This window comes from Gobio gobio (genome assembly GCF_949357685.1).
Source record: "Gobio gobio genome assembly, chromosome: 17".
Classification (NCBI taxonomy): domain Eukaryota; kingdom Metazoa; phylum Chordata; class Actinopteri; order Cypriniformes; family Gobionidae; genus Gobio; species Gobio gobio.
Genome location: NC_137110.1, coordinates 37,127,820 through 37,142,545, shown reverse-complemented (window position 1 = coordinate 37,142,545; position 14,726 = coordinate 37,127,820). Strand labels below are relative to the sequence as shown.

General features: G+C 40.0%; 1 protein-coding gene across 1 annotated transcript; it reads right to left on the bottom strand.

Moving 5' to 3' along the window:
- Window positions 1-116: 116 nt before the first annotated feature.
- On the bottom strand, window positions 117-14,521 carry chpfb (chondroitin polymerizing factor b). The gene is made up of 4 exons (XM_079840204.1): window positions 14,051-14,521; window positions 12,085-12,652; window positions 4,971-5,153; window positions 117-2,569 (listed from the first exon to the last, which is right to left on the bottom strand). Exons 1-4 carry the CDS (start codon window positions 14,350-14,352, stop codon window positions 1,307-1,309), a joined length of 2,316 nt encoding a protein of 771 aa, XP_079696330.1. The 5' UTR covers window positions 14,353-14,521; the 3' UTR covers window positions 117-1,306.
- Window positions 14,522-14,726: the final 205 nt, after the last annotated feature.

The window sequence follows — 14,726 nt, the reverse complement described above, 5'->3', positions numbered from 1 at the left end:
TCAGACTCAACGATCACGCGGGTTCCCAGTTTGAAGACACGCAACAGGAGCAAGCTTAATTTACAATGGTAGGCGAGGAGACACAGTAGGTTGATGAGTTGATTTTTCCGTGTTTTAATGTGCTTCCGTTCATAGAGATTTTTAGATGGATGCAGAGGCTTTTTAGGTCGGGTAGAATCTGCGATCTCTGACCCAGTTTGTTTGCTGGCTTCCAGGGCAGCAATACGCTGTGTTTTCCGCTAACTGGCAACCTGGGGTGTGCCGTTTCGCACAGACCAAAACAAAAACAGACATGCCGACACGGAACGCACATTTCAAAGTAAAATAACTGGCTGGAGCTTTGCTTTTCAGAGGTACAAGTATATGGACTTAGGATGTTTCCTAAATATATGCAATCATATTATGGTATTTTTATGCTTTAGTATAGTCAAAAACTTACATAGAGCATCTTTAATTTTAATTTCTACATTTCCATAACTGTTTATTTTACAAAAAGTTTTTGATTAGGTGGGAGTTTGGGCGGGACCTTGAAATAGCGACTTCACTGGTGGCTTCACTTCAATGGAATAGAGTGAATGTGCGTCGGCCATCTTTTTTTACAGTCTATGGTCCAAATTCACAGCACAGCAAAAAGTACACGGATGACCCGGATGATATGATGAACGCTTTACTATCCTATGAGGGCAAAGGAGAGGATTTGTCAATGGTAGTGAAGAGACGCAATTGATGCTGGTAGGTCGAATGTAGTATGTCCAGATTACATTCGTACTACACACATACTATATATAACATATATATAACAGGCTACTTTTTTAGCGGTTGCAAAGTAATTGCTACTCAAAATAAGTACCTACTCAGAGAGTATGTGATTTCAGACGCAGCCTATGAGTTTGGCTGTAAGCATATGCTAGCATTTGTGTCAAAAGTATACATTGAGCTAAACTACACCAGTCTGTAAGGTAAATAACATTTACAAATGAAGAATACAACATTAAAAACAATCCATCCTAACAAGGCAGCAACATGAGACGTGCCACAATACAAAACTCTAAAATTGTTCAGAAAAGCACAGTGAAAGAACAGTATACATTTTTTTGTAGTGCATTAACAGTTGTGAGTCAAGTGCTCACAGAAAAGAGGTCTCTAGACATTTCTTGTTAAATGTCTTAAAATATTCCTTTCAGAACTCTTCTCTTTGAATTCAGTAAGATAATCAAACAGCTTTTACTAGAGAACTGGTTGACAGATGTTAAGGAGGAGAAGCGGTTAGCCAGTCTACAGTCTACAGTTACCCCACTGTTGCTCCTCAGGTGCTGTTTCCCTGGTCTTGCTCAAATATTAGCATGGCAAGCTGGGACCGTGATCCCTGGCCCTCCAGAGAGCTCTGGATACAACGGTGGAACACGTCCTCACTTAGACGAGGATCGCAGGTCCGCTTGCGAAACGCCTGCCGCAAAGCAGGCTCGACGGCACGGAACACGTGCAGTCCCGAATACTGCACAAACATGTCATAAAGATCCAGGCTCTCCAGCAGCTCTTCATTCTCCTGCATATCCCCAGACATCCGTGTGCGTGAGGACATGTAGTCAGAGTTGTAGAAACACGCCTCCTCGAAGGTGTAGCGGTCAAAGTGGCCCGCTTCTCTGACCAGGTCGTGTGAGGCAGGGGGAACCTGGTCTGGATAAGCCACACTGGGGTCAAAGTCTTGGAAATGGATGGGAAAGAAAGCCTGCCAGCCACTGATGGTGTTCATGCGGCAGCGATTCAAGAACTCTGACTTGAGTACTGTGTCAGCCGTGACCAGGAGGAAGAGAGTTTCTACCGGGTGCTTCCTAGAAACAATGTCCAGGATCTGCAGGACACCAGGACTTTCTGTCTTTATGCTGATCCAAGACACCTTCACGGTGGGATATCTGCGCTCAACTGCGGTGATCTTAGCCTTGACCTCTGCAAACACATCATTTGTACTAACTTTTTGGGCCTCGGCTGGTTCATAAGTGAACAGGAAATTAAGAACTGCATTCTCACCAGTCTCAAACAAATTGGAGGAACAGTGATCTAAGAAGTGCAGTGCTACATGGGACTCATAACTAGTGAGGGGCAGGAGCACGTGAACTCGTGTAGCCTCGGTGACATAAGGCATGGGGATAATCTCTACCTGGCCGAGGGGTCGCACAAGGTGTACACGGCGTGCGATGGATTGCTGGTGACCAGACTCAGTCGTGGCCTGGACCTGCAGGTCCAATGTGTACTCCATCCCTCGTGTCTGGTCCAAGCGTCTGTAACCGTTCACCAGCTGTGGACCGCTCAACTGTACAAAAGGGTTGTATTTTTTATTAAGCTCTTCAACAGCAACCTTGATGACATCAGTCACGTCATCACGATCAGCACCATTGAGCTGGCATTTAGGGGCACCATCCACGCAGGAGAAAAGGTTATCTTCGTTAAAGTAGTCCCAACGCAGGACCTCAAAGCGGCTTTTGGGTTCAAAGGGAGGTGTGATTCCAATGGGCCATAGAGCACTCTTGTTTCCATCTGCTGCTACTTCACTGACATTCTTTATCTCAGACTGAGGGTGAAAAGTAAGATGCATGAAAAGTTGAAAAAAAACAACATTACACTTAATACTTAATACAATAAAAATATAAGAATACAAAAATACAATACACTGTATCTTTAGGGGAGAAAACAGCTTGTCACTGGGGCAATACAAGCATTTCATCTTGAAGGGTTTATATTAGCACCTTAAGGGTACATATTTGTACTCTAATGTATCCCTGCTGAAAAATACAGCATAAACCAGGATGAATTCCATGTTGGTCCAGGCAGGTTTATGCTGGTTAGAGCTAGTATAGTGCTGGTTAAGCTAGATGACCAACATTGTCATGCTGTCCTCAAACAAAATTGAGCTGGCATAGTTGGTCAACCAGCACTACCGGGAAGCCCATGCTGGGGATCAGAAAACCAGCAACCAACATCCCATCCCAGCATGCAAAACATACCTTATGCTGGTGACCAGCAATTCGGGGTTTTTTTCAGCAGAGATAGTACCTTATGCTCAGTGATGCCAGTATCCAAGTATCCAGTATTATCCAAATCACTGTGAGTTACTATTTTAGTCATTTTCCTTAGTAAAAATATATACACGGCGTATATAATTTGTATATTCTTCTTGCGTCTCGGGGAAAGTATTTATATTAAGTAAAGTCAAGAAAGACTGTCTTTATTAAATTTTTTATTTTATTAAAACATGTTTGTTTTTTTCTGTAAATATTTTTTTATTTCAATTTAAAATGTCAGGAGATACATTGTTGACGTTACTGTTAAAAATGTACTTCCAATAAAGTGAGTGTTGGCAAAAACGGTTATCATTTCTATATGTTGAGGCGGCAGGGGTGTTGTCGGCAACTGCTGAATGTAACTAATAAAGTAACTTGTAATCTAACTTAGTTACTTTTAAAATCAAGTAATCTGTAAAGTAACTGTTACTTTTTAAAGGATTAATCAGTAATCAGATTACTTTTTCAAAGTAACTGTGGCAACACTGCTTATGCTGGGTTCAATATTTTGCGTAATATTTTTGTCTGACATTTTTGTAGACATGCAAGATTATACATTACGTGCTGTCATCGAGAAGGCGGAACTAGTGACTGACTTCCGGATGCCGTTTTGCTAAGTATCCTCGTAAACACAGTCAATTATGTCTTAAGTGAATGTAAACACTGAGAAAGAGCGTGTGTAACAGTATATTGGGTATTACTTATCTGAATACCTGTTAGTACATCTTTCTGAAAAACCTAAAGCACTGTTTAATTAATTTGTATTTTTGTTCTGTTGGTTTGGTTTTGATTGTAACTCGTTTCTTTGTTCTTCTTCTTTCTGGACATTTACTTGCATTTTTTTTGCTGAAGTATCGATAATTGTGAAATTTGACTGTCATTTAAAATTACTCATATCATGAAATAAGACTTTGATCACCCACCAATAATCGTGTAAAATAATTGTGATTTCAATATTGACCAAAATAATGATTATGATTTTTGCCATGATCGAGCAGGTCTAGTGAATGGGAGCTTCTGTGCTCCTATTGGTCAACATCACAGATGTGACAGAACCCATCATAGAGGGGGGAAATTAAGCATGCTAGTCATTCTGTCGTGACATTGTGAAGGGTCACAGAAGCGGCGGCGGTTATAGTCTACTATGACACACTATACGAGATAAAATGATCGCTTCTTGCGTCCCGATGCCATTGTCGTTTATCATTGTCTACGTCAAACCAAAATCGAGCTGATATCATGTAGTTTGAATTCATTACTAGTGTATTAATATGCACCCTTTATGGCAGTTTTTATCAACTCCAGTCCTAATTAAACACCCTATTAACCTCTTCAGCTTTTTTGTTTGTTGAATAGGTAGACATCTAAAACATTCTGGTAGGTGGCCCTGGTAAATGCCCCATGCAGTGACAAGGTAAAGGCAATGTAGCATATGCTTTCAAAAACGTATGGATTTGATGGCTTTTTGTAAGCAATATTAAAGCAATGCATGCATAAAGTATACAAAATAAAGAGCTAATCAAGACAGACAGACACACAGATAGATAGACAGATAGATAGATAGATAGATAGATAGATAGATAGATAGATAGATAGATAGATAGATAGATAGATAGATAGATAGATAGATAGATAGATAGATAGATAGATAGATAGATAGATAGATAGATAGATAGACAGACAGACAGACAGACAGACAGACAGACAGACAGACAGACAGACAGATAGATAGATAGATAGATAGATAGATAGATAGATAGATAGATAGATAGATAGATAGATAGATAGATAGATAGATAGATAGATAGATAGATAGATAGATAGATAGATAGATAGATAGATAGATAGATAGATAGATAGATAGATAGATAGATAGATAGATAGATAGATAGATAGATAGATAGATCTAACCTGCAGTTTTTCGATCTCCTCATAGGTCCTCTGCAGTTCAATTTCTGTGAAATGTTTGTGCAGACGATACATAAGTTCTGCACTGGTCACAGGATGAACAGTGAGAGCATTCTGGAATCCATCATTCCCCACTCTGGAAAGGTCCATATTGTTTTCCATTGTAAAATAATTATAATTCAGCCCCTGAGGTAAAGCAAGATTGAAATTAGATCAGATTATTATATTGCATATAAATGTATTTACATGTATTGTGTTCTTAACATGCCTCAACATTTGGCACAATAACAAGAATGTGGCCATAGTTGCATAGATGGCACCTCTAGGTTAATTCTGGTCAGCTCTAGTCAGCAGACCCTTGCAATTGGCAGTAAAGCAGTTTAATGTCTTGTTGTAACCATGCTAATTAACTGCACAAATCTCAGCAGGTCTGCAGCTGGCCTGCCGAGAACAGGAAGTCATTTACTTCCTGGCTAAGCAGCAGAAGAAGGGCATCTTTCCATTCAAGTAATCCCGGTGACTGGACACTCACTTGTTTTATGTCGGATCCAAACAGCATGTTCAGGTCTGTGTGAATTACTGATGCTTTATGGTCAGGTCATATCTTTTACGTCATTGTTCAAAATGCCCAAAGTTGAACAACTAGACTGTCCTAAACCCAGTATAATGATATGTTGCCCCTGCATGAGACTGATAGCTCACCTAATGAGACTCAGTGATTTTGTTTCTCAGTGGATCACATTATTTCTGCTATTTCCAGTTGCAACATGATTTATTATTTGTTTCTTTGATCTTAATGTTCATACAGTTTTAGAGTGATAATCATTTAGCTTTATCTGCTTCCAGCTATTTGCAAAACATGCTGACTGCCTATGCAATGCTGAAACAAATACTAACCCATAACCTTGTTAGCACATCCTGATAGATATACCGTTACTTGTTTGTCGAGATTATATCCATCCATGATTTTTCTGAACTGAAGTCTGAAATTTATTTGGCAGGTGACTTATTGACCAATAAAATCCACTTTGGGGTGGGGTTTGCGCTTAACTGGGGGAATCATGTGCTTCCAACAATGAAATTGTAGCCGATCACACAGCATGAAAGCAGCGATCTCGTCATTGCAACTCAGGTTCTGTACACTAATGAATGCTTTCATCTTCACTAACAGTGCAAACGTGATATACTGTAGTTAAGAAATTCTGTGAATAAAACGGGAGTCACTGATAAACGCATCACTGATAAACTCTCGCTGTTTGATAGGCAGGTTCAGCGCACGCTGCCCAAACGATTGCAAAGGGAGCTTTCATTGATCGCTTTCTTTATAGAATTTAATCACCATTACATAACATTATTTTCATCATACTAAGAGAAACAACGCAAGTTGACGTTTAGTCACTGGTTTGATTTACTGACACACAGACAAAGAACATTTCAGATCAGGCATTAGAATTAACAGTTACTTACATGTTGCATTACTGTCGAGCCCAGGCACTGCACAATATTTTGTAATCCTCAATGACATATTTATTGTTTGGTAGCTCGATCTGGTTTAACACTAGGCATATGTTACATGTATGAATCGATGGGTGGGGATCAACAGGCAGTTGATCTTCTTTTGCAGAGGCGGTGCTTCATCACTCTCAGACGTCACAGCCTGGCACATTCTGAGATTGAGCGTTTGTTGGGCCTGGTGTCTATAAAAGCTTTTCTTTGACTAACAAGGAAGTTTTCAGCTCCGAAACTTGCAGGATATTCTTATATCACAATTAACTTTTATGTATCAAAGGCTAGATGAAAAGTTGATTTCTCAATTCATGACCCCTTTAAAACCACTAATTGATTTTCAACTTCCAGCAATATAGTCTACAAATAGCCTAACATTTTATTTTCATCTCCAATGATTTTGCATTAACTTACAAATTATTTAAAGTTTTATTAAAATAGCAAACCCATATGTATAGAAATAGCCATTCAAAAACTCTTTGGTAACACTTTACAATAAGGTTCATTTGTTAACATTAGTTAACTGCATAAGTTAACATGAACTAATAATGAACTGCACTTATACAGCATTTATTAATCTTTGTTAATGATAATTTCAACATTTACTTATACTTTATTAAAATCTTGTTAACATTAATTAATGCACTGTGAACTAACATGAACAAACCAACTAACGTTAACCAAGATTAACAAATACAGTAACAACTGTACTGCTCATGGTTAGTTCATGTTAGTTAATCCATTAACTAATGAAACCTTATTGTAAAGTGTTACCAACTATTGTACCAACTAATAAACCCTATTTAATAATTTATGACAACGTTTACAGCAGAATTAAAGCATGGTCATATTTTTATGTCCCTGTAACATATATCCTATCTCAGTTACAGATGTATTTTGCATGAGACGTGGTTCTACACTACCATTCAAAATATTTTTTTATGTTTTTAAAAGAAGTTCCTTACGCTGACCAAAGCTGCAAAATACAGTAAAAACAGTAATATCATTAAATATCACTACAATCAGTATATATTTTAAAACGTAATTCATTCCTGTGATTGCAAAGCTGAATTTTCAGCATCATTACTCCAGTCTTCAGTGTCACATGATTAATTTAAATATGCTAATTTTGGTGCTCAATATTATTATCAATGTTGAAAACAGTTGTGTTGCATTTTTGTTTTTGTTATAAATAGAAAGTTCAAAAGAACAGCATTTATTTGAAATATATGAGCATTTTACCTATAAATGTAATACTTTTTAACATATCTTTACTGTCACTTTTGATCAAATGAATGTATCTTTGCTGGAAAAAAAAATCTTACTGACCCCAAACTTTTGAACATTAGTGTAAGTCATGCAGAAACCTAAATCCAACCAGATCAGGCTATTAAGTGTGCGAATGTCTTCCTTCACCTCTATGCCAAAGCATTGAAATGGGCATAATCCACTAAGGAGCCAGCAGGCACCACCCATGTCTAATCCCATTTAACACATCAACTCACAAACCATTGCATATCACACTTATGACATTTTAACAAATATATATGCTGCTCTATACTGCCTTCGGTGCTGATTACGTGAAATAAATGTTTTGAACATAAGCGGATCATTTTCACATGACTGTGAGCTTGTTTGAGTATATCAATGTACCTGCCTCAGAATTTGAAAAATACTGTAAACTATTGAATATCTGGACTCCCTGTTGCATTGAGCCTCTCAATATATAACAGCGCGCCCTCTCAATAAAGCATGGGCCCTTGGGTAATGTGGCTTCCTGTCGAAACTAGAGACCCTGGGTGAAAAATGTAGTCATTTGTGACCAGCATAAACATTGCCAACTTAGGGAAACCAGCTACATGAAAAGTCTACTTTATCAACACAGGCCTGTTTTTAGAGTTTGCCAGGATGATCTGTACATAGTTCAGGCTCTGAGGCCCCCGATCCCCCCTCCTCCTTTCCTTCAGCTCATTTGGGCACACAGCTCTCTCAGCCATATTTGCCCTGGGATAGATACTATTTTAGCTTGTGACTAATTGGAATCTCATGATGTAAGAAATGTAACTGCCTTAGTGATTATGGGGACGAAGCAGACGCTGTCGTGAGATTTAGTGCAATGTGTGTCTTTTAAGAAAAAACTAAACAGAAACTAAGCTAATGAAATGGAAAGTTGATGGAAAATAAACAATGAAAAGAGAATGCAATTTTGACTGTTTTTCTCAGGATACCATTTTTGTTCTCACACTAGATTTAAAGGCATAGTTCAACCAAAAAATTTAATTTTGTCATCTTTAACTCACCCTCATGTTGTTACCAGGGTTATTATATGTAATTAACTAAAACCATAGAAAACTTTATACTTGAAATAAAAAAATAAACGAACTAAAAAATTAAGGGCCCTATCATACACCCGACACAATGCAGTGCCAGGCATGATGCAAGTGTTTTTTGCTAGGTTCAGCCCGACGCAGTTATTATTTTCACGTCCTGCGCTACGTTGTTTAAAGGTCCCATGGCATGGCATTTTTCTATTATTTTATAATGTTTCCTGAGGTGTACTTATATTGTTAGTATGATTTTTGCATCATAAAATGTCATAATTTAGAAATAAAAGGCATTTTTTCTATACTGATGTTTGCCCTCTGGCTTGAATGCTCTGTTTCAAGGGGTGTGTCTGCTGTGAGACTTCAGTAAAAACGCCCACTGTTGTGATTGGCTGACATCTTTGCATTTGAAATGAGTATCAGATCTTGTAGTGGAGGGGGCGTGGTTTAACGAGGTCTACGAGGCACCCAGGCACGAGCCTGCTGCCAGAGAGACGGATGGACCTGAGTTCACTTCTCATCAGTTTCTCTCAGCACGTCTCAGTTCAGTGAACTGTTGAAGTTACTAGCATATACTTCAGGTTATTAGTTTATTTCTAGTCGGAGGGACTGTCACTCATGTCAGAAAGTTAGTAACTTTAGTAAATGATGGATCAGCGCTGACTCGAGATGCGAGTAACTTTGTGGGCGGGTCTCGGCGCTGTTGCTATTTTCGCGGCGGGATAAATGGCTCTTGCGCCCGGCGCAAATCTAAAATGGGTTGGTCTGAAGTAGCTTCATTATTCATAGGTGTGGTTTGGCCGTAACGTGAATAAACCAATCAGAGCGTCATCCAACATTCCCTGTAAAAGCAGGTGCGCAAGTTCCATTATGGATTGCTATTATTATGGCGTATTTACCAGGCGCACGCCAGGAGCGGTTCACAGCCGAGGAGACTGATGTTCTTGTAAGAGCAGTGAAAGACAGAGAAGTTGTGTTGTATGGGGATGGGAGAAACCCACCCAAAATAGCGTCGGTTAAACAGGCGTGGGTGTTTCATCAGCTGGCATCCCCAGGACGTCGCACCAGTGCCGCAAGCGCTACAATGACATCAGAAGACGGGGAAAGTCCAAGCTTGCCAGCATCAATCGGGCACGCCGTGTAACGGGAGGTGGATCTGCCTCTACTCAGGACCTGACGCCAGCAGAGGACATCGCTGCGTCCACCCTCACCGATTTTTTTTCCTGGTTCTTGACGGACAAACCAATTTGTTAGATGTCCTTATATACATATATGTCTTGCCAAAAGTTGCCACTATTGGGCAAACAGGTCTCCTTAATTATTAGACTACAATTAGCCTGAATAATTTGTAAGCTAGATTTATGCCTATTTTTTCACATCTTCGTGGCACACCACAATGATTTCCGTCATCTCATGTGTTAATATTTTTTAGTGTAACAATTTATGATTTGCAAAAATAACTGTTGCATCTGTGTAGATTACATGAGCAAAGTGTATGCGCGTTGTGCACGCTATACATTATGGTCAAGCATGCGCCCTTAAAATAGCATAATGAACAACGCGCAACGCGCCACTGACTTTAGACTAGGTTTTTTCTGGTCAGTGGCGCAATTGTTTAATGGAACAGCAAAATAGCACCAGGGATTGTTTGCGCCGGAACACGCCTCCTTTTTTGCGCTGAACCGCCCAGGTAGCGCAAGTTCATTCACTAGTTTAGCGACGTGCTTCTGTGGAGGGAAAAGCGTGCTTTGCGCGGGTGCAAAATAGGAATGACACATGCGTCGGTGTACAAAGTCAATTGCGCTGGGTGCAAGATAGGGCCCATTGAGTGCACAGCGCAAACAAAGACACAACAGCAGTAACCGAATGTAATCCAGTTTATTGTGGTGATAGCTGGCTAGCACTAGCCCGGAGACCCTCACGCTTACCCCCCTTCTGCTTAATCTCGCGCCGCGTTTGGTTCCGCTCTGGGCCAGATGCAGTACTGGGGGTTGGTGATGTTGAAGGTTGACCGGTCAGTGCAGCCCGAGTTTCGGCGTGCGTGAGGCTTATCTCTAAAGATGTAGCTCTGCCGATGTTGAGCAGAACTGACTGTATGAGTTACTCACGACTGTATGCTCATTTTAGAACAGATAGACGCGACGAGGACATACAAAAACACTGACTCACAAGATATAAAATACGAAAACACCGTTCTGTCGGGAGAGAGAGAAGCCGCAGCACGAATATTAAAGTTCTGTGTGAACTTGAATAATTAGCTACACATCAGAAATCACTGATCACAGATCAGAAGGAACTGAAAAAAGACTTCTGTTTTCATTTGTACATCCAAACACTGAGAAACTGCCAGCATTCACTCATTCACAAGCCATGATCTCTCGAGGACAAACAAATATAGCGCTTGCATGGGTGTGCCAAATTCTCTGGGCGGAGGAAAGGGAGGTAACCGTTCCTGTTATGACGTCATAACAGGAAAATTCCAGATCAACTCATCTGGGCTGTCATTTTCTCAAAGGAAGAGAAAGACAGCCAGAACTCGGTTTACACCAATCAAAATTTCTAGCCACTTGGGGACAATATTCAGGCTAGGGGAACTCATATTGATGTTGAAAAACCTCATAAAATGAAAATGTCATGCCATGGGACCTATGTAGCAAATGCATTTGCACCCATTTTTGCGCCCATGGGAGTGCTGGTTTGAAAACGAGGTGTGTTTAGGTGCATTGTTGCAGATTCGCTATTTACGTGGCAGAATTTGCAAGTGGAAGAACTGAACGCTTCTCTAGCGAAGAAAAAGATCTGCTCGTCCAATGACATTATAAAGCTTGGAAGAGCAAGGACATTTTTGTTATATAACTCTGATTGTGTTTGTCTGAAATACGAATGTCATATACACCTGGCTTGAGGGTGAGTAAATCATGGGCTAATTTTCCTTTTTGGGTGAACTAACCCTTTAAACATGGGAAAAGTCAAATGTCCCCTTTAAAATAGGGCCCAAAAACATGAACTAAAATTAAAAGGGAAAATATAAAGTAATTCAAAAAATGAATAAAAACTAATCTCAATCTAATACAAAAATAACCTTGTTTGGCTTTCTTTTTTCTGTGAAATGAAACTTCAATCTGGACCATATTGTCTTTCACAACATGGATAAAAAAACAACTGAAATATTCTTCAAAAATCTGCCTTTGAGGGTGAGTAAATGGTGACAGAACTTTCCTTTCAAATGCTCATACCAATCTTGCATAGAAAGCAGATTCGAGTCCCAGTTAATCATTAACTCTTACCTCATATTCCTCCACACAATTCATGCCTGCATAATCAATGACACAGCGACCGAGCCACTCATCGGGTCTAACACTTATAATGTCAGTCCTGCATTGCTCCAAGAAAGGCTGGAGTTTCAGAAGCAGTGCGCGGGATAGTAGAAATCCTGGTCCACTGTGACAGTACCTTCCCTGGGTTTCACCTCCAATGAACTCTCCTGGGTGACCCATGTAAAGCTGAAGGTCCATGCTCAGGTGGCTTACTAAAGTCTTCAGCCTTTCGGGCTGTGTATAGGTATCATCCTGGACAAGGTAGAACCAATCATTCTCAGCAATTTGATGTTCTAGAAGATATCGGACAGACTGGTACATGTTTGGGACTGGACGCTCGTCACCGTGGGCGACCACAAACATTCCATTAGGGAGTTTACGATTGCGAGTGCCTGTAAAGAAGATGAGCCGGCCATCCAGGTGGTGGTTGAGGGTCCGGTTGATGGCCACAGCTAATGTGTTTATGGTGGATTTGGAGGTAAATACTGAAACAAAGAGACGTTCACGGATTCCAAGCTCTGTGCTGGCATACTTGGCTCTAAAAAGAAAAGGAAGAAGGATACATTACTAACTCACATGAAGAGTAAAGAAATATGAATCACAGCACAGTTACATTTGGAACTCGCAAGCACAGCTGGGTTTGCTGTGTCAGTTGGTCAAATAAACCAACCCAATTATTTATAACATACCACACACAGAAGTCCAAAATAGGCAGCAGTTGGGTCATTATTTACTCGCTGCCATGTCAAGCCAAACTTGTCTGCTGTCATTTTTTTTTCCATGAAGCACAACATTGTTTTCTGAATAATATTCATACAACTCTTTCTATATATAATGACAGTTAATAGAAAAAAGACCATCTCAAATCTGAAACCATGTGATGTATAGCTTTGTGTGTGGCTTAAGTTATTCAAAGGAAATTCTCTTCTGCTCTCAAACCTTCTTCTTCAGGTCACATTCAGTTACGGCACACATGAGAAATACAGTTTTGCCATCAATAAATCTGAATGTGAATGGACTTGGAACTTTGGCCGAGGAAAAGATTAGTCAATAACGATTGAATTTAATTTCCTCCTTACCAAAGCTATTGTGTGACTTCATAGTAAGCTTGAAAAACACGGAGACATGCTCATTATGCACGACTCTTTTACAGAAAATAACTATTTTTCCACACAAAAAGTATATTTTCTTGATTTCTTAAACTGCATATGCCATGTTCCTGTCATGGACTGGCCATTCGTCCAGGGTGTTTCCTTGCTGGAATAGACTCAAGCATCTCAAGTTACCATATTCTCTGATATATTCGTTCAAACATTCGTGTATAATATTAAATATTAACTGGAAAATCTTATTAAATCCCTTAAAATGTTACTCTTAAAGCTACTAAAATAAGACTGTGGTAACTTTATTAGCATACAAAATTAAATAAATATAATGAAATCTTCTCACACACTTTCTTAAAAAATATATAACAGTGGACAAACAATATTTGTAATTTTAGCAGAAAATAGTTACCATTTTACAAAATGTTTTCTACCAGTGTTCAATAAATACCTCGTCATTAATGTTATGTTTATATGTGTCTTTAAGGATACTGTTGAGTTGTTAAGGCTGTCATTGAGATTACTAAACCGCTGATCCTTGACTGACAGCACGCTTTATGTGACCTGATGACATCATTAGGGCCAAGATCAGGAGCCTTTGCTCTTTAAATAGCCAGCGTTATTGTGCTTAAAAGAGGTATTTCGTTAAGCAGCAAACTTCTTGCAGAAAAGCTCCAGTCACAAAGAGATTAGAAAAAAAAAGTTATTCTTTCCTTTTTTTTTTTTTTTTTTTAATTACTTAGGCTACTGCCTTTCATGCGTGGTCTAAATAGACAGAACAGACTGCATTCAGGATGGGCACTGTATATAATCACTGGTGGAGCTACACCTACCTGAAAACTTTTTTTGGAGGACCTTCCTGAGCAGGCTTGTTATAAGGCACTATTCTTGGCTCAAAATCCTCTTCGACATTTCCGTTGTCACTTGTGCCAGTTGATATCGAGCTAGGTTTGCGGGCCCCTTTCGAGCTCCCAGGCTGCCCTATGAGCATCTCGTCGGCGGCTCCCATCCAGGCAGAGTCGCAGGACTCATCCACCCAGGTGACGCTCAAAAGGCTCAGAGTGAATCCCAGAGAGATGCCCACAATAATCGGCCCGGTCGGCCTGATGAGAGAAACTAACATTGAAATTCTCATGCTTTCAGTCGTCGGCAGTAAATAGTGGACTGTCCGCTCCTCAGCGCAATGAGGAGATGCTTTTTAGCAGAACGAAGCTGGGGAATTGCGTCGCTCTCTCTTCTTCACACCTATAAAGAGAGACGTAACTGTCTCTGTTGTCTTCTGACGTGTCATCGCTCCGGACTCCGCCCTTTACTAACCAGACGTCAGTCAATGCAAATTCTGAAGCGCTGATTACTGCCATTCGACAGAGGCATGGACGGAGGAGGCGCCATCTGCGAGACCGCGGCAAACCTATCATTAACTCCAGCTATAATTTAGGAGTAAAAGCGAATTTGGTCGTTTGCCCTGGGATATTGCGAGGAAACCGCTTTTGACCTGGAAAGTTTAGG